The following is a 20309-nucleotide window of genomic DNA, read 5'->3' as shown; positions in this document are numbered from 1 at the left end:
AACTGAGGCCCAAAGTTCTAAGGAGCAGTGCAAGAAAACACCTTAGCTGCCTTGGGCTGCCAATTTGCGTATGAAAGAAGCAAACTCTGTTTGCAGGGTCTTGGGTTGGAAGGAGTAAACTTTCTCTTGGGTTGTTAGACAAAGCCTGGCACTGCATGAAAGTGCTTGTAGCATTTCTGGACCCAAATGGAAGTGTGCATGCCACTGTGCTATAGTACATAGGTACTGTTTTGGGCCTCTGGTATTTCTGGGATTGGTGTGCTGCAGTCCATAGGATAGATATCTCCTGAAGTAGTTGGTAAACTTTGTCGTGTGGACTGTACTCATCACAACAAATGAATGATTTAATGAATCAGGTTCAGAAGAGATGAGAGTGATTCTATCAGGTGGGGGGGTACTAGGGGTTTGGATTGGGAGGGTCTACCTCTGCTCAGATGGTCCTTTAAACGGCAGCCATAGTGTCTTTTGCCTGACTCTCTTCCTGGTGTTCAACATGCAGCCTAATTCATGTGTGAATGGTTGATGAACTAATTAATTTTCTGACTGCCTTCCTTTTTTTTTAGTTTTCCTTTTATTTTGCACTCCCAAACAGCGATTGACTGTGAAATGAACTGTAAGACTGAAGGAATTCCTGTGCCTCATTTTTACTGGGAGAAGGCACTTGGTAGACGGTGCATCTCAGCTGGGCTTCGCTTCTCACCTCACTACACACTTTTTGGTGTGGTGCTCTTTTCATGACTACTCACTCTCTTTTTCTGGTCTTGTTCCAGCTTACCATTTAAACTGTTCTAAACATTCTTTCTCTCTCTTTACCTTCTGGAGCTCCTGCCACCCCAAATGTCTCTTTGCTTCACTTTTATTTTTGTCTCTTCCTGTTGGTTGCAAATGCCACTGCCACTTGTTTAAATGTTGCTGTCACACTCTGTTGAGGGGCTGTCGTACAGGATTGTAGAAATAGTTTCCCTTCAGCACACATGATTTAACCACGACAACTTGTTACTGTTGGTGTAGATAGAAGGCTCATTATGAAAATCAAAATGTCAAGAAGTCCATTTTGCCTATTGTGAAATACTTGAAAAAATAAACCAAAACCCTACAAAATTATTTTCAGCATAATATATTGTTTTCAAAAACAATATATTTTCAAACTAATATGTTTCCAGCCTGACATGTTTTTCTCTTCATCCAACTTTTTAATGGCCACCTGAAATATTTGCAAGGAAAATTGAAGATTGAAGTCAAATGATTACTGACAGGTGGGATTTTCTGGCCTTCTGAAAAAATACCTGAAGTTTAATGGGTACTATATGGAGGCCATTTGTAATTGTGTAGGAGCACCTGCCCTTGCTGATCTATCATGTACAAAGCAATCATGCAATTTTCTGTAGTTATACTGGTTACATGAAATTCGAAGTGTTGGTGTGGTGTGAAGCAAGGCCTCTATCTGTACAACATGGCTTTTCACTTGTTGGTAATTGATAGCAAAGGCATTTCAGGAAGCAGCCTGGCTCTCTCTACCAGAGGGATCTCTCTCTCACTGTGTGCAGGTTTAGTGTTTGTTTTGGACAATTCGGCAAGTGTTTTGGCTGTAGGGAGGTTTGGAGTCTTAAGAAAACATACTTTATTAAGGCTGCATGGGGTTTTGTTTATAGGGCTTCTGGATCATCTCGAACTCCAAACCCCAACTATTTTCGCTGCCTGTTTGCTGAAAATAATGTCAATCAGATTTGAATTAGAGTCTCTATCAACTTAATATGAGGCAACTTGCCTAGAAACAGTTATGCGCGGCTCCCAGTGACTGCTAGCAGCCTGTGAGGTACCTGTGGCTACTTCCCAGGTCCTTTGGGTGGGCAGCAAGGATAAAGGAGGGAGTCCCAAGCCCACTGCAGGCATCTCTGTGTGCAGCAACCCCTCTCGTGCTGCCTTGTTTCAGCTTCTGACATCCCCAGGCAGCATGCTGGGATGGTATCTTGAGTTTATGGAAGTATTTGTCTTTCTGTATGTGTTTCCACACAAGTGCTGAACTCTTCAACAAGGGATTCTTGTGAGTTGTTTGGAAGAGAGGAAGTGAAAAGATAAATTGCAGTGAAAATGGGATGTGAGGTGACGTGCAGTCTTACAAGTGGTGAAGTTTCTCCAGGGGAGAGGGGCTGAGGGAAAAGGTTGGGTGTCTTATAAGTATTCCAACTGTGTTTAATTATGGAGAACCAGTTTGAAGTAAGCTGAATAAAAGGCAGATATCATTTTTTATTATTACTGCTTATTTTATTTATGTAATTAGTTTTCTGTAAAACATGAGAAGCTCTAAGGGGAAAAATGTAGCAGAAGAAAGAAAAAAACAAACCCAGGTTCACACAGGACTCCTGCACTCTAGCTCCAGGCTCTGTTAGAGTTCATTGGAAACACTGGTGGTCCTTTCTTCATGATGGGAAATGGTACTTTCTTTTGAAATAAAGCAAATGGGTGCTAATGACAGCTCTTTCAGACATTTGAATGCCAGGTCTCTTGCAGTCTTCACATGAACTTTATTTCAACAAAACCATTGGGTTTTCTCCTCTGGCTTCTACCAGAGTGTTAAAGCTGGATACATAAAAGTCTCTGGGTTTGGGATTCCTCTCCTGTTTTCCATGTCAATTACAATTATGTTGCTTTTGAGCAAGAGGTTGCCAGCAGGGAATACTGAGGAGTGCCAAATTAAATTTCAAATACATTTTGTTCTTTGTTCATGTTGAGAATTATTTCTCCCCTAAGGTTGCTGTGCTCAGCAAAATGAGATCAGGTTGCCTCTTAAACTCTCAGTAACATCAATCTAGTTAAGTTATTAAGGCCATCTTAGTGGCTAGCACTGTTGACACCTCCTTGGAAAGCTGGTGTAGCATGAATGTCATGGGCCCTGGTTAAAAAAGAAATAAAGGCTGGAGAAACCTTCAATTTGAGCAATCTCGAGTCCACTGTCTTGGTACCTGGCTGCCTACTAGAGAAGTGTCTCTGAGAAATGGGAAGGTTGCTTTTTTTTAGCATATGTATTCGTTATAGCCCTGCTTTCTGATAAGCAATGCCAGAAGGAGACAATGCAAATTATAGCAAAGTGAAAGAGAAATATATATGCAAGCCATTGAAATCAGCCAGCCCTGAATAACTTTTGGTGATTGGCTAGTAAATGAAGTTTCACCACCAAGCAAATGTTTTTAATTCTTTATTTTTTAATTTATATTTTGAATATTTGCTTCCCAGTACAGATTTTGGATTCATTAGCATGTTAGCTGTGTGTGCAGCACTTAGCTGTGTGTGCAAGTCCTATCTCTGTGCCCATTTTGCATTTCAAGGAATTAGCTTAATTTATGTCAGGAAGAGACACTAATTGGAGGGGAAGAATAGGATGTAGCAAGACGCCCATGACAATTAAGGTAATACATAACATATTACCTATATAAGTTTTCATGAAATAAGCTCTTTTCAGATGTCAAGTAAGCCTAATAAGAACTTGAACTCTTGCAAGGTGGACAGTGTGGCATTCCCTGATTCATATGAACGGGTATGCTGAAACAGAAAGTATATGATATGTTTAGTTTTACACGGTAAATCACAGTCAGAGGTCACGAAACAAGAGCAGAGTTCCAGGCCCATTGGGAGCCTTGATTCTCTGACAGGTTTCTAGAAGATGAGCAATAATTACTGAACTTCCTGTGGGAAAACTCATCCATAACATCAATGATGTAGACCGGGGATTTGGTGCACAGGCTGGAAAACAATTGGTAAAAATCTTTGTGTTCTCTCTGGAACAAAGATGTCCATTCTGCCAATGGCTAATGATGTTTGACCTGCTTGTTTCTTGTTGGCCTGAAGCAGAGCTTCCCAAAATGCTGTAGCAACATGTTAGATTGGGTGCCACTTTTTACATTCTAACCAACCTTTTTTTACTTTCTCTTTTTAATCTCCAGAATGCAACAGCAACAACAGCAACGTCGAATGTTCACAGCTGCCATCCTGGCATTTGTTTTCATTCTGGCAGCTGTGAGTACCACAGAGGCTGGCAAAAAAGAGAAACCAGGTAAGGTCCAGTGCAGTTCAGAATTAATCCCTGTGATAGATTGCATGTGTGGGAGAATGTCAAATGGTTCTGGTTTTGTTGTGAAATTCAGGTTGTTTGTTAACGTTTTGACATACAGGGTAGGGCTTTGTGGCTGTGACATGTTATTCTGTGTTAAGTAGGAAAACAAGAAGTAGTTTCCATGAAAGCTAGCAGCTTGACAGCCTCTTAGTCCTTATTTTACCACAGAGTGGGTATTGCAAGGCAGCTTAATATTTGCTCTGGGAATAGGTTCATGCTTGGTTTAGGGAGAACCAAATAGGAGTGATGAAAGAGCAGTTACCATGTTGCTTGTTTGCTGTTGTATCTGACAATGCTAGGCCAATGCTGCGTAATGTGAAATCCTCCCACAAAGAACCAAACAAACATGCTGCTGCGTAAAGACAGCCAGACATCCAGCTGTAATTGCTTTCTGCCAGTGATGAACTCACACCTCATTATAGGGGAGGCAGGCCTGCGGTGGAAAACTCCTATCTATCAAACCCAGTTTTGACATTTTTTAAGGAATGCATCTTTTGGTGGTTTTCTTAAGGTCTTATGATTTACAGTCCACTTACACACCAGCTAAAATGATCTGAGTCTATCTGAATTAGTGTTCCGGTTACAAAGGTGTTTATAGCCATTGTGGCTGTATGGAAATATGAGAAAATGTGAATGTAAGTATACAGGAGTTAGAAGGAAAATAATTTTATATAAGGTTGTTTAAAGTTACTTGTGATGTTTTGGGATGAACACTTGGGAGCATTGCTGTCTTTTCTTATCAGACTTGGGTTTAAGGATTTAAATGAAACTATGATCCTTACTTTTGTTCCTGAGCATGCGTATTAACAGCATTTTGAGTACACTTCTCCATGTAGATTTTTCTTCACTTTTGGAGTTTTGGTCATATTCTGCCATAGAATGTGGCATGATATACCTAGTGAAAAGTTTGTGTCCCGCAGCTGTTCCCTGGAGGTGCTCAAATCCTCTGATACACAACATCAACACATACATTTGAGAATGAGGGTGGTGAGGCACTGGCACAGGTTGCCCAGAGAAGCTGTGGCTGCCCCATCCCTGGCAGTGTTCAAGGCCAGGTTGGACACAGGGGCTTGGAGCAACCTGGTCTAGTGGAAGGTGTCCCTGTCCCTGGCAGAGGGGTTGGAAGCAGATGATCTTTAAGGTTCCTTCCAATCCAAATAATTCTATGATTTCTAATTTGTATAATGTGCTGTGCTTCAGCTGGAACTGCAAATATTTGTATGCTGTCAGCTACTGGAGACAGAGGAGTATCCTTTCGGAGTGAGCCCTGTACGTTTTGGTCAGTGATCCCTGAGAGTTTCTAGGTGATTCCCCATTGTGAAGATGAGAATCCACTTGAGAATATCTAAGTGGACTAGTAGATGTGGTAGTGGGACTGAATTTGAATGATCCACCCTGCTTTGGAGTCAGAGAGTTTGACCTGTCTCTGCAGAACTGTGAAGAGGATGCCAGACCTTTTCCTGGCAACCTTTTGAAGCATCCTGGCTCCTTTTGAAGCAATTGTTTTATAAATGTCTTCCACATTCACCATTTCAGGTGATGTGCCTATTTAATGAAGTTTAGAGAACTTCTCCATAGGCTCTGGGTACTAACCATTTCTCTTGCTTGGGTTTGTTCCTTGTCTTCATCCAGAGAAAAAGGCAAAGAAGTCTGACTGTGGGGAATGGCAGTGGAGTGTCTGTGTGCCCACCAATGGTGACTGTGGCCTGGGGACACGTGAGGGCACTCGCACTGGAGCTGAGTGCAAACAAACCACCAAGACCCAGAAGTGTAAGATCCCCTGCAATTGGAAGAAGCAATTTGGAGGTAAGCATTGCTCACTCAAGGGATTTGCTCTGGTGTTTACTTAAGTATGGAGCAGGAAGCCTGTACTTTCTGCTTAGCCCCAGATGTTTTGGTGAATGGGCTACTCCTGTATTTCAAGTTCATCGGAGCTAGAACATGTAAGTCATCAGAAGGCAGCTTCTTCAGAGCAAAGCAGCTCCTCTGCAGAGGATGCATATAACCTACTTATTGTAAACTTAGTCTTCTGGCAGCATGCTGAAATCTGCTCTCTTGTGGTGTACAAGCCTGTTTAAGGCAGCAAGGTAACTGTTGTGTGTTCACTCACAGTTGTGAATACAAACGCTTCTGGTGGATACCACAGGCTTTATGTGATCTTGCAGTGTGTGATTTGCAGCATGGAGCATGGGTAGCTACCAGTATGTGCCGTGAATGGAGTTAATGAAGACCAGCGTATTTTGTCTATATTATTCAGTTCAGAAAGTTCATATGTAACAGTCCAGACAGATGTCGGGTCTGTCCTGGACAAGATATCTGTCCAGGACTTAGATCTGATGACTCTTGCAAACTTGGCTTTTTTTCCAGTAAACAGCTTATATGGCTTTGCCATCACTGTGGCCTTACCAAGACAATCAGTGCTGCAGTTTCAAACTTTACAAGCTCATAGTTGCACTTACATTCTTGAAACTATTCAAGCCTTGTTTGGTAACCTTTGGTATCACACAAATGGAGGAACAGCCATATCGTATATGAATGACATTTCTCACTGCTGTTGTTTCCTTCTTTTTTTTTAATTGTATATCTTCATAGTTGAATGTATTTTCCTTTATATGACAATAATGCAATATCCATGCAAAAACAAGAGGATTAAATTTAAAAATATTTTGGGGGGGAGTCTGCAATTATCATTGCAAATCATCTTTAAAGTTTTCTCGGGATTCCTTTCTTCAGTTGCATGATCCTTTTGTCTACAAGCACTAACTGTGATACCCTATTAGACTCATAGCATTTTTGTTTTCACACTCAGTCATTCTGGTTTAAAAATTGCCATTTATTTACTCATTGCAGCAGAGTGCAAATACCAGTTCCAGGCCTGGGGAGAATGTGACCTGAATACTGCCTTGAAGACTAGAACCGGGAACTTAAAGAGAGCCCTTCATAATGCTGACTGCCAGAAGACTGTCACGATCTCAAAGCCCTGTGGGAAGCTTACCAAACCCAAACCTCAAGGTAAATTCCATTTGCTGAAAGCTGCACACTAGTTCATTCAAATCACTGGACTTGTGATGCCCCGCATGCTTCAGTGAGAACTCAGTAGAACAGAAGATTGTATTTTCATGGCCTTTCCTTAGTTCTGCACTGCTTCTATCTCAGCGATCAGGCAGACAATATTCCTGAGTTGTGTAGTCAGGGCAGTCTCACACACAAGAAGTAAGCTGAAGATTAAGAGCTCCAATTTTAACCTTAGACCACTTGTACTGCGACCAGTTTCCTGATGTGACTAGACTTCCAGAGTACAGATGCATTTCGTAACTCCCCAGTTGATGGGAACAGACCAATAATAGCATGCAAAAACGTCTCTTGATAAAGACACCTTTTATAAAAGTTTTGTTTGTTATCAAATAATGACTAGTTGAAAAAATGAAGAAAATGAGTTGAAAGTTGAAAGTTGAAGGAAATGCTTTCCTTCTGGACAGGTAGCATCGAAGGGATGTTCTGCTCACTGCGTGCTGAAATATGTGGATGTTCTGCACCCTTTGGATTATATATTTTTTATTCAAAGACAGCAGGAAGGAGAGTATTCTTAAGTGCAAGTGACAATATAATTCCTACTACACAAAAAGGCATATGCTCTGCAGTTGTGTTTCCAGGTGTTCCTCAGACAAACTTATTTTCTTTCTAATCATTAAAGCCTGTTAATGTACTCTCTTGTTGGAGTAGCAGGTGTTACGTGTGTAGGATGATGTATAGTGGAAGCTAAAACTGTGAGATCTTGTTTGAGATACAGAAGTAATGTGTTTAAGTGGATTACACAAGCTATGCTACCCTGGCATTTGTTTGCTTAAAACCATCTAGGTTTAAAACATTCCAGGCTCTAAATACTGGGATAATTATAAAAATAAATGTGATTAGGAGTGACAGGTGCAACGGGGATGAGCAATTTACAAACTGTTGATGGTGGTGTGCCATTGATCTGAGTGAGGAGTACCTGCAGGTGGCCTGCTCTGCTTGTGCAACCAGAGACATGTCTGATGAGGCTGCAGATGCTTTCTGGGTGTGCGAATGCATCTGTCTGCTTTGCAGTCAGTACAGGTGTAACTGGTCTTCCTCACACACCATTCATGGAGTTAATAGATCAGCACTGAGCCTAGTCCCTGTGTAGATAATGACAAGCTGTGAAGCAGAAACTATTTCAAACTAGAAACTAGATTTTCAGAGACCAGCTGACTTGGTTGAGTTGGCAGCAATAAACATCTTCATTTGGGGCTGGAAATGAGTGAGTGGGAAATGCAGGAAGGCCTTTGATTTCATTGTTTGTTAGTTTGGGGAGAAGGACCTTTTTTTTTTTTTTTTTTTTTCCCCTTGGAAAATGTGGGGTTTTTTTGGTTTTTTTTGTTTCCATACTTGAGTGGCATTTGGGAGTTTATTGAATGAAGGTTCCATTTATGCTGCCAGAAGACCTTTGCCACTTGAGCTGCTAGTATCCATTTGCCTTGTTTTGCTCCCCCTGAGTCAGTATTTTCTGTCAATGGCTGTCAGAAGAGGGTAGAGGGAGACAAAGCAGAGCATCGATGTAGCATTATTTTGTGAGAGCAATGCTCTCGGGTGGTGCAGGGTCTTTTTCAAGTTATAGTTTTAAAGGCAGCACTTGTGAAATTGCTGGATTGGAGTTAACTTTTACTGATTCTCGATATGAGTGAGTTATAGCTGAGACTGAAACTCGGACTGAGACTGACTGCAGCAAACCTAGTTATGTCATTTGACTTGATTAGGAAACCTGGCTTCATTTGATTTGAAGGAATGCAAAAGGAGAAATACGTGTGAATGTAGGTTTGTGATCAGAATAACTGTGGGCAGAAATTCTGCTCTCCTTATTTGTGTTAGCAATCTCACAGCGTCTTCCCACGTGCCACCTGCTCGTTCATCTGCTGTTGGCATTAGTAGGAACGGCGTGCAGCGAAGTCACACACTCGCAGCCTGCCTGGGCCCTGAGCTAAGTATGAGAATTCCATATTGCAGATCTGTGGGTGCACAGGAGCTACACTGCACATTATGTTGGCAGCAGGAGGAACTAGAGTAAGAAATTAGGTCAAGCAGATTAGTACTGTGTGAAATGTTGTGCTCTACTGAACTTTGTTTCAGAGTTAAAAATCTGAGTGCTGACATGTTGGCTGGAATTGAGAGTATTTGTTTCCTTCCTGAGGTGAAGGAAATTACAGATTGGATGTAAGTCTCCACCCACATGTAGATAAAGGAAAAATCAAACTGTATGCAATATATAGTTAGAATAGGACCCAATTTAATTCTTTGGAGATAAGAAGATCTGGATTATTGTCTGAGCCTTTGGAATGGACTGCAGATACATATTAGGCTCCCTTTCCACCTATAGCTTTGCATCAATGGCTTAAGACTGCAAGAGAAAAAGCATATTATACATTACTTGGAAACAGCGTTTCTGTTTTGAGGCACAGTGTTGTATAAGGTCTGTATTAACACGTAGCTAGATGTGTAAATGCTGATCAAGTGCCATCCCGTTGTACTGTAATTGCCCCCCCACAGTAAGTGGGGGGCTTATTGATTAGAGGAATCTGTTTTACTGCTAAACATTACCTTTCTGACTAGTGTATGCTTTGAGAGCTGCATCACTGATTACATCTCTGACAGCAATAGGCTGGGAGTACCAAAAGAAGATGTGAACTGACTGAGAATATTACACTGAAAAATACCAAGTATATAAGGTTGTTTTCATTATTTTCCTGATTAACTTCCTTTCCTGCATGGTGGAATTTTCCTTCTATTGTGTCATGTTTGTAATCTCTCAATTTCATCAGTTTTCCTTCTGATTTTAATGTTTTAAATGGGGTGAGTGAAATCCCCTATTTGGTTTCTCCAATCAATTGTAGTTTTATGTATCTTCTGTTACTTTTGATGCTTGCTGTCTTCTAAAGATAGAACCTCTAACTTAAGTGTTGCATTGTATAACAGTTTATCCATTTGTACTCTACTGGATTTACCTAAATTCCTTCTACTACTGAAAATAATTTTTGAGATGAAGAGACTGGACTGTACACAGTATTCCAAGTTCTCCACAGATTTGCGTTGCAAAAGAAAATACTGTTGTAATATTTCCTTTATTGTTTATTACATCCACTAAATAACCTAAATATGTTTTTCTTTTGATCACTGCTTGCATGTGGAGTAGATATCTTTATCTGAGACCTTCAGAATTTTCCCTCTTATATTTTTTTAAAAAGTTAGTTAATGTGGACAGTTAAGAAGCCAAGAAGGTGTCTGGGTAGGACAGGTTATTTCTTCTAGGCTTGCCCAATTCTTACTCTGGCTTGGGGTCTAAAGTTCCTCCTCGCCTTCTCTGTTCTTTGAGAAAAATGCAAATAAGTGGATGATATTTGTAACTGCTGCTCTCTTGTTGCTTATCCACTTTTCCAGCTCATGAACATGCAGCAACTTTGCTGGTAGGATGAATCGTGTGTCTGTCTCTCCTCTCGCCTAACTATTTTGAAGATGACTGCTGTTTCATAGGAGTTTAATCAGTGCTTAACAGAAAGGAAAATCATACCTTCAGTGAAATCCCAAGGGTTACCATTTTGCAGATTTGCTGTTAAAAGTATATTTTGGCTTTCCAGGAGCTTCTATGAGCTGTGACAAAACTTCTGCTAAATTAAACAAGGAGGTAGATACTCATTAACCTCAGGAATCAGTGCCTGCCTCATAAACTGGTGATCTAAGTGTTCTTGTGGATTTGTTTTATCGTTAGTCAGCATTCATGGAAAAGCCTTAAAATCTTTTTGAAGTGCTCTCATTATTTTGGAAACTAGGAAAAAAAACCCATAAAAATTGTCCTTATTAGCACTGCTCTGTCTCAGTATTTTTTATTCCGAGCAGCTGACTCGAAGTATGGATTGTAATCTGCGACATGGTCATTTCGGAGTTCACTGCTTGCAAGAGGAGAATCTGCTGTGTATTGGACTTAAGGGGGAAAGCAGATGATGAATCAGGAATTTGAATTTTATCTGGATTTCTGACAAGCGCTTCTCTGTGGCTTTGCTGAGGTGTTCTTGGATTGGAGGAGAATGGCTTGGTCCTGGGCTGCTGTGCTGAAGTGTAGTTAACACTGGATAAAAACTGTTGCTTTTTCTTGAATATTGTGCATTTGGATGGAGAGATTGTCAGCTACAGTGATATCCTGGACACCATGATCTGTGTGTTTAGTATACAAATGAGGTCATGAGAAAGCCTGTCACAAAGGCTGGAAAGGATGAAAGACTATTTTTTATCAGAAAATCCTCATGGAGGCAGCCACCTCTCCTCTAGCACACACAATTCTAATCAGTGTCTGCAAGGCCGGGGATGTTCAAGGTCTCCTTAAACTATCTTGACAGATGTGAAAGACTCAGGTACTTCTGTCGAGTGACTGCTATAATGGCCAACTGCATTGAAGAGCAGAAAACACTTCCGACATACTCCATCTGGCCTACTTCACGGCCACCCAAATTTGATTGATGGTTGTTCGGGTTCCAGCCAGCCAGAAAGTAAAAGAATGGGGTATTGTCAGGAGTCAGGAAACATTTTGCCTTAACTGCTGAGAGAGGAGGAATTTATTTTTATTGAGCTGAGTTGCCTGGTAGGCTTTATTTCTTTTTGCACTCTCTCCATCACTCTCATTTTCTCTCTCTTTCTCTCCTGATAGCTTTTGTACTTTCAGCTATTTATTCTTCTGATTAAGATAAAATTAAATAGAATAAGCAGTCTGCCTGCTCTTTCTGCAATGTACCCTTCATTTTTTGAGTTATGCTCCTTTCTGGTAATTTTTTTCACCCAGCTGTATTTAGTTCTTTTTAATAAATGTCCCTTCTCAACTTTTGATCAGTTTTCAGTTCTATGAGTTACTTTATCCTGGCTCAGCTCAGCCCTTGCCACACAGGAAAACAGTTCCAAATAAGGTTGGCAAAGTTGACACTGCTTGCACTGCTATTGTCTTTAATAATTGGGGTGGCATGCAAAGATCACATCCTTCAGCATGCAATGTTTGGAAAGGTTTCTCACATGAAGGCAAAACCTCCCAAGTTAATGGCTGTAATCTCTTTTGTGTAATGCAGATCAGGTGCAGCAATCGAGAGTCTACAAGGTGTCTCTGCAGTTCCCTGTGTTTAGCAAGGTGTGCATGCTAGTGCAGTGGAGGAAAGACTCACTCTATCTGGTTTTAGTAATTTCATATTGTTTAAAGAGCTTTACTTAAGAATTTAGTGAAATAGAAATAATCAGCCTTACCTCAGATAGGAGCTGTTGACACTTAGCTCCATGTTCTGACTAGTAGCTGCTGCTCCCTTTTACCCTAGTCTGCAATTACAATTATCAGAATTTACTTCAAGGTGACTGAACCGCAGTCTTTAATTAGGGTCTTTGGTTTTGACATTAGTAATCTCAGTGGACTTAAGACAGTGTTTGACACTGACTTATCTTGTGTCTTCTTAGGGAGCTTGGTGTCAAAACAGAGAGCTGGGCTTTTGTTAATGATCAGGTATATCCCTGTCTTTACTTTGGTGCCAGGAGCAGAAAACAACGTGGTTTTTGAGCACTACAGTTGCAGGCTTGATTTCTACCTGCAGAGAGGACATGTTACCCATAGTCCACTGCCAGGACAGGCTGGCTGTGTTTTGGCAGGATGACTTAGCTGGTGCTGTTGCAAAGAGCTGACAGTGACGTTGCCTGAATGAATTGTTCTCCTGATAGGCAGCTATTCATTGCTCAGACGAACTGGGTGCTGCACCGCAGAGAAGAACCACCTGTGGTCCACTCCATTTTGCATGGTGGACAGTCTGCTTTTGCTGGGGTGCCTTCCCTCAACTTTGCCTTTGTGCAGCAACAAAATGTCTGCTTCTAAAGACTAGCTGGAGGGGACATGGGGAGGAAGAAACAACTTGTTAGGACTCTGATTTTCTTTTGTTTGAGAGATGTCTCCTGTTTTGGCATCACACTCATGCTGCATCTCCCTCTGTAGGTTTTAGAATTCCCCATCTTTAATGTAACTCATTAGTCGTGCAGGCATGCAGCTAGTGTAATAATTAGTATTACAGGAGGCAGAATAATAGGATCTGCTCAAACTAATTAGATATAAAAATGAGGGATTTTCTCATAGTAGGAAACAGCTGTGATAAAGAAAAACCTGAAAGGCAAAACTGGGAGGTTTTTCTCTTGCTCTAAAGGATGAGGCAGGTTTGTTGAAGAATGACCTCTGGCACTGACCAGGGGCCTGTAGTGAAATAAAGTGATCTGAGCTCTCCAGTGGGAGACAGTGGCAGTGGATGCCCAGTGGGAACAACATAGCTGGCTGTTATTATTGTTGCTATCATCATGATTATTTGTATTGCATGAGTGCCCAGAGGCCCCAGCTGAAAAAGGGTGCCATTGTACTAAGCACTGCATAAACATTGTGAGAGGCAGTTTTGCCATGAATAATTTATGCCTTATGGAGCTGGGAAATGTGAAAACCAAGAGAAGAAACATTAGTCTGGAGGGGTGAGACTGGGTACTAAATGATTGGTTGTGTTTCCCTCTGCCCCTTGCTAGTCTGAGGACAAGGCTTGTATTTCAGGATGAAGTAAAACTCTCTGGAAACTTTAGGCTCTGGCACTTACCTCTGTGATTTGGCTCCTTGCTGCCATAGGATGAGGAAATATGATTTTTCTCAATTTAAGTGGGAACAACAGTAAGAAAAATTTAACACAATGGTGGTTACAGTGTGGACCGCCCTCAAGCTGCTAATAAGCTACCAGTGCAACCTATAACTAATAAAGTTTGGATGTCTTTTAATGCTGTTTTTTCTGCTTCCATTTCTATATGTTTCTTGGAGGTTTTGCACTGTAGTGTCCCTTGAGAATGCTTTTGTACCTTTGAAAAATTATACTGTTTGAATAGATAATTTGAATGCAGTGTTAGATCATAATATAGTATCAATCTGATTGACACAACCCTGATTCCAGGGAGCAGGAAATGCTTGTAGGCTAGGAACAAAGAGAAATATTTTTCTAGAAAAGGAGTATTTTTCAATTTTTAGTTGCTCTGCCACTTTCACAGGTATTTTTGAAAAAGAAAAAGGTTGGGAGGTTTCTTGGGAAACCTATACCTTGATGTTTTCTCACCTCCTGATTTGTGTTTCAGATTTTTTTTATTTTCCCTGCTGCCCCGAAAGATGAAAAACTGGATGTGATGAATGGTCTTGTTGAACCCTCTTTGTGGCTGCAGGAGTTTCTGTTATGTTTTGATACAGACCTTTGTGGCTGAAAGTTTAAATCGCCTTGTGTGTGCCAATTTTGTTACATGCTCATTGTCTCACTTTCCTGGCTTGCAGGAGTAGTCAGCCTCTTTGGCATTAGTCTGTGCCCTTGAGCCGTGAAAATGCCTGAAGCTGTGGGATTTGCTGTGATAAAAGATATGCCATCAGCAAATGTTTATACTCATTACTGTTCCCAGCAGTGAAACAGAGAGAAAGCCCTGTTCCTTCCTTTCTGTCCTTTCCTTTTCTGCTTCTTCCCTTCCTTTCCTTTCAAGCTTTTTCCCCTTCTTTATCTCTCCATCTCATTTTCCACGGCACCATCGCTCTATCTTTTTTTCTGTCTGTGCTAACTGCAGAAGTTTTGCAGGAGACTTTTCAGTGTGGAGCACTAATCAAAGCCAAGCCTGTGTACTGTGTCCTGAGGATAGATTCTAGCTGGGGCAGATGCAAAAGGCACAACTGAGAAATGTGTGTGCCTGGTTTCCAAAAACTAAGTAAAATAGGGTCTCTGTTCAAAGTATATCACAAATTTCTGCTAAGTAACTATTTATATTATATATTTATTTATATATAATATAGATCTGTTTGACATATAAACTGCCGCAATGTGTCATCTTTTTGCTGTATAGGTGTATGCCAAACTCCAGTCGGACTACTAATACTTTTTGTTCTCAGCAGTCTCCTGCAGGCATGTGAATGCAGAGAGTGAACTTTGTATTAGTCTGTGCCTGCACCTGTCTCACTGGCATTAAGAGGGATTTTGTGTACAGCATAGAAGAAGGGCTGAAGAGCCAGCTGGGACTGGGTCCCTCATATACAGAACATGACAAAGAACAGTAAGAAAGTTCATACCATACCGAAGCAACAGTACAAATGTACCATAGGCAGATGAGAAAAAAAAGCAAACAGAAGAGCAACATGAGCTACTTATGGAAGTCACTTTTCATTTAGCCAGACCCCTTCAGCAGTCTCCAGTTGCAAAGCAGGCTTTGATTGGAAAGTTTATCCATTGCAATCTTCTGAGTACTTACTCGAAAGACTCTAACATCTTAGATACATGTGACCCGGATGTAAAGAAAATGAGATGAAACTTTCCTGATCTTCGTCTTTGGGCAATTAGGCCATCTAGCAAAATCAGAAAATGTGTGTGTCTGTGGTCTTTTGTGTGCCTGTGCCCAGGCAATTTTGAAACTTTTTCTCCCAAACATTTGAAGAAAATCACCAAAATTAAAACTTTCTGATGAAAATCCTTGGTTTCAACAAATTACCCTACCTGTAATTTCTGACTGGTTTCAGTAAGGATGATAAAGGGAATATTTTAAACATCTTGCATCTGTAGGTCAGGCTCAAGCAATGCCTTCTGACTGTTAAGGTTGTTGCAGATAAATTGGATTAATTTTTTCCTGCATTTATTTCTTCTTGCAATTCCAATGAGAAAGAAAATGAGTGAAACTTTTCCCGTGAGTAGCTCTTTGGTCCATTCCTTTATCACGTATGTTAGTGTTTGTTACAGGCATAAATCTAGCTGATCCCCATTCGTAACACGCATTGTAGTGTGCCTTCCTGTCTTATATGGTGCAGCTCCACCCTTTAGGTTTGAATTGGGTTCATCTTATGCTCAACTGGGAACAAATGCAAGTCTGTCTAAAATGGAAATTTAGCAAAGCGAGAAGCAAAACAAAACCTGCTGGAGAGGAGTGACTGGAAGAGTGGAGAAATTGAGAAACGCTTACAGACACCTAGAGAAAGTCATTAAACAGCACAGAGCTAAAGTATAGGGAATGCAATCAATTTTAATATATTAATGAAGTAAAAGCCGCATCAAGGTAATTGATTCATTGGAGACTTGCCTTCTACTGCTGTTTAGCTAGTGGAGTATTGCTTTCTTTTTTCCACCCAGTAGGACTGCGTTGCTCTAAGAAGAACTCATTTTGGAATAAAACTGCTATTGTAAGATAGTTTTTCCTTCTTAAACTATTGGGAATGTATAAATGCTGTGCAGGAAAATAGGAAGAAAAGGAATTAGATGGCCATGAAAGGTTCTCTTTCTCTAGAAGCAGAAGAAATACCATATTAAAGGGTATTTCAGAAATCAAGGGATTTGTTTCTACAATCATGGAAATCATAAGATAGCAATTTCTGTTCCTAGAGAGCAGGGTGACCCTCTTTAGGGTGAGATTTTTTTTCACCAAGGGATAAAATTCTTGGCTTCTTCAAAGTCAAGACTGCTTCCTTCCATATGGCTTGGCATTTCATCTCCAAATTTCAGAAGTTCCTTGCACCCAATGGCACCATTTCCCTTCACTATAGAACCAGGTGCTTTGGAAAATTTTCCCCAATTAGAGGTAGAGAGCCCTTCAGAAGAGCTGCCTTCCTCTGTATTCAGTGGCACTGAATGCTAGTTCCTGACAAAACTGCGTCCTGAACACCTGGTGTTGAAATTCTTCACTCTAAACCTTCCATCAGCACAGCTTTTGCTCTTTCGAATGATTTATATTGCTTTTCGGCACACTGCTTGCCTTTTATATACAGGAGTTCAGAAGTGTCATGAGTGAATTGGTACCTTCTTCTCAACAAATGAAAATAAATACCTGCAAATCTTGGCTTAGAAAGCTTGGCTTCCATTAAAATGTAATTACCTCCCTTTTGTGCCTTATACGTTAAGGGTGGCTTCAAATGGTGTGTGGCTCCTGTTCGACATAATTACTTTCCTGTGCTGAATGAGAATGAGTCTTCAGAATAAAGATGACTATTTAAAGAGGGCTGCTGCCATTCCAAATTCTATAGAGAAAGTTCTGGTTATCAAATTTATTTGTTTACGCCGCAAGATCCACACTGGAATTTTTGTTACCAGTCATCACAGAAGTGGGTTCAGTGCTAATCCATGACCACACAGCCTTTAATCCTGTGAATAATTCTTAGGCATTCGACTATGCACAGCGGTATTCAGGTGATGAATGATTAGCTAATCCAGTGTGTGTGCATTGGTACAGTTTTGTCTTTCAGGGCTGTTTGTACAATGTTACATGGGTATTTTTTACCTTACTGGAAGCGTTCTGGGTTCCAGGACCGGGGTGGGATGGCTATGCAGTTCTTCTTTGCTGTGTCCTACAGGGACAGCCAGGTATTCTGAATTTGCTCTTTGTGTGTGCCCTGGTCCAGGATCCCAGCCTCCATCTGAGCAAGAGCACCACTAGGCAGCCTGTCACTGTGGGATGAGAGGGAGGAAAGTGTATGCTTTAACACAGACACAAAAACTGAGGACTTTTGTCATCCTCATTAATATCCTGCAGCATACATTGCTCACTCTTCTGGTACTTTTGTCTTGCTGCAAGGATGCTCAAGGATTGTAAAAATAAGTATTTCCTTGATGTGAAGGAAGCCAGAGAGAAGGCATAGATCCTGCTATTGCTTTCCTCAGTGTGGCTATATGCTGCACCACACCGGCAATGGAAGGACAATTTGGCTGGGACACTAACACACAGTGCACTTGGAGCAGTAGGCAAACAGCTGTGCTTGTCTGTTCCCCCCACTGCACAGCCTGCTCACCTCAAGTATTGAGAGAGAGCAAGAGATAGCACCCACCCCCACCTCACTGCTGACCCTGGTCTTGGTATCTCTAGGAGAAGTACCTTTGATAAGGCATTTAATGTATTTAAATTATGTGTTTCACTGTAAATATCAAACCTGTCTACATACGTTTCATAAGCTTTATATTGAGATGTCACAGTTTATGACCTTTGAGCCAGATGTGGCCCATAGGATCATTCTGTTACAGTTAGGCACTTTGCATGGCTGAGCAGGTCTCTGAACTGGCCAAAATCTGCCTTTCTGAAATCCAGGGTTGTCATCCTGCTTTTTGTTTTGCTCATTCCTGTCTGGATCCTGAACTCTACTAGAGGTAGCTCATAAAGATACCTCTGGCTGGTGTGTGGCTCAACACTGAAAAGACTGGACCTTTAAAGCAAATGGGACAGTGAGTAGATTAAGATTAAAATTCTGCATGGGCTGGTGTGAACTTGAATTTCATCTGGCCAAATTTTTTCATCATAGTGGCTCCCAGTGTTATTGGTAGCATTTGTCTGTAGCAAACACATTCCCTATAGCCAACACACAGCTGATGCACCGGTCCACAGCTTGGTCTTTGCAAATAGTGAAATGATCAGGTAGGTGAGATAAAGGAGGCTGCTGTTGACCCAGAGCACTTCCAGATGGCAGCATTCTGTTCAGAGCAGTCCCTTTTCTCTGTGCAGCTTTTCTGAGGTCCTTCTGGCCCAGTAGTGAGTGTTGCTGAGATCAAGCTGCTTTGCAGCACCAGCATGATGTGGAGAGCAGTGTAGTGGCTTTCGCGTCTTAAAGGCTGTTTCAGTGGGTAATGCTTGATGGGTTACTGTAATTTCTGATGGCAGAAACATTAAGAGGCCTGGTAGGAAATGGCTGAACCAAAGGTCTTACATCCAATCTGTGCTAAACTGAATGGAATTTTTGTAATTTTCATGTATGGTCTAGGAATCTGAATGGGGCTATTGGAGACAGAGTATCTAGGAGATCTTTCCTTCACTTAACCGTAGATGGCTACAGCTGGGGTATGGGGCTGTTGAGCTTTCAGGTAACTGGCATTGTATTCTCAGCTGGTCAGGGCTTTCTAGCATGCTGTCAGTGCTAGCACTGCTGGCATGGTGACCCTTTCAGTCAAGCCTGGTTACTCTTGGAAGGGAAGCATTGGCAGATGAAATGATCAGGGTGACATGGATCCCAGTGTGGCTGTGTAAGCTGACCTGATAAGCAGATCATAAAAGTTGAAATAGTGTAGGGTGAGCAGAGATGAGGGCAGTGAAAGCCTGAATGACACAGATGCAAAGTCTAGGTCTGAGCAATGAAAAAACATGAACAAAGTACATCTTAAAGCAACTTTATACTTTGTTAGCCATGGACATAGCATAGTCCATAGTCAAAACAGTTGGTGGGTAGCTGTGCATGAGAGGGTGAACAGCAACATCTTCATGGGCCAGTACCTGGGTACTGCTGTCTATGGTAGGATTTTTAGAAGAGCTTAAGAACTGGGAAATATTTGAGCAGTTTTCTTTTTTTCTTTTTTTCCTTTTCGATACTGCCACAACTGGGGGGGGACACATGTAATTTCGTGGATCAAATTTACTTTGCATCAGTACAGTTTACCTGTCTGAAAGATTAAGCTGTGGTGGTGTGAGTACCTTTAATGTGAGAGGATTTACATCCCACAAGTGAGCACGAAGGTTTTACTCTGCTGGGACACAAAGCAGAATCACTTGTCTTTGTAGGTAGATGGGTTAGGCAGTTTGGATGATATGCAGATTATCACAAGGCAGACAACAGGGCAGAATTGAGTTTTTGCTATCAGGAGCAGATATAGACCCACAGGGGCCAAGTGCAAATAGAGTAACAGTGGGTTGTTTGGTAGCAAAGTCAAATGAGGATGAGCACCTGATGCAATCACACAACTCCAGACCAAAAACTTTTCTTGGTGGTGACTTCACCTCTATTGTGAACTGCACATACTTTTCAGTAGAGTCCTGTTAGAGGTCTGCCTGCATTCATATGTCTCCTTTGCTTTTGGTAAATTTAGTTGAAGCCTGCAGAGTGCCTTTCTGGTTGTGCTGGGTCTAAGTGGATTTTACAGATTCAAATGCTGATGTGATTAATAAAACACCACTGTTTCTTTCAGAGAAAGCGGTGTTAGGTGGTGAAGAGAGAGAGTCAGAGAGAGTGCAATCAATACAGAATCCAGGAGGCTCAGTGGTATAGAGGGAAAATTAGAGGAAGTGATGGAGAACGTGGATTAAAGAGGATAGGAGGGGAGACAGAAAATCTGCAGGGAGAAAAAAGCTTTAGCTGAAAGCAAATTAGATATTAACTTAATGA

At 41.2% G+C, this 20309-nt stretch overlaps 1 protein-coding gene across 2 annotated transcripts in view; it reads left to right on the top strand.

Annotated features, from left to right (window-relative positions):
- Positions 1–20309, top strand: part of PTN (pleiotrophin) — a 78832-nt gene that overhangs the window by 49884 nt on the left and 8639 nt on the right. For both annotated transcript variants that reach the window (XM_030481040.1, XM_030481041.1), the window contains 3 exons: positions 3942–4051; positions 5744–5917; positions 6962–7123. In XM_030481040.1, coding sequence (XP_030336900.1) covers positions 3943–4051; positions 5744–5917; positions 6962–7123 — 445 coding nt within the window. In that variant the 5' untranslated portion in view covers position 3942. The remainder of the gene's footprint in view (positions 1–3941; positions 4052–5743; positions 5918–6961; positions 7124–20309) is intronic.

Source organism: Strigops habroptila, chromosome 3 (genome assembly GCF_004027225.2).
Source record: "Strigops habroptila isolate Jane chromosome 3, bStrHab1.2.pri, whole genome shotgun sequence".
Taxonomy (NCBI): domain Eukaryota; kingdom Metazoa; phylum Chordata; class Aves; order Psittaciformes; family Psittacidae; genus Strigops; species Strigops habroptila.
The sequence above is the reverse complement of the archived record's forward strand: the minus strand, read 5'-3'. Positions and strand labels throughout refer to the sequence as shown.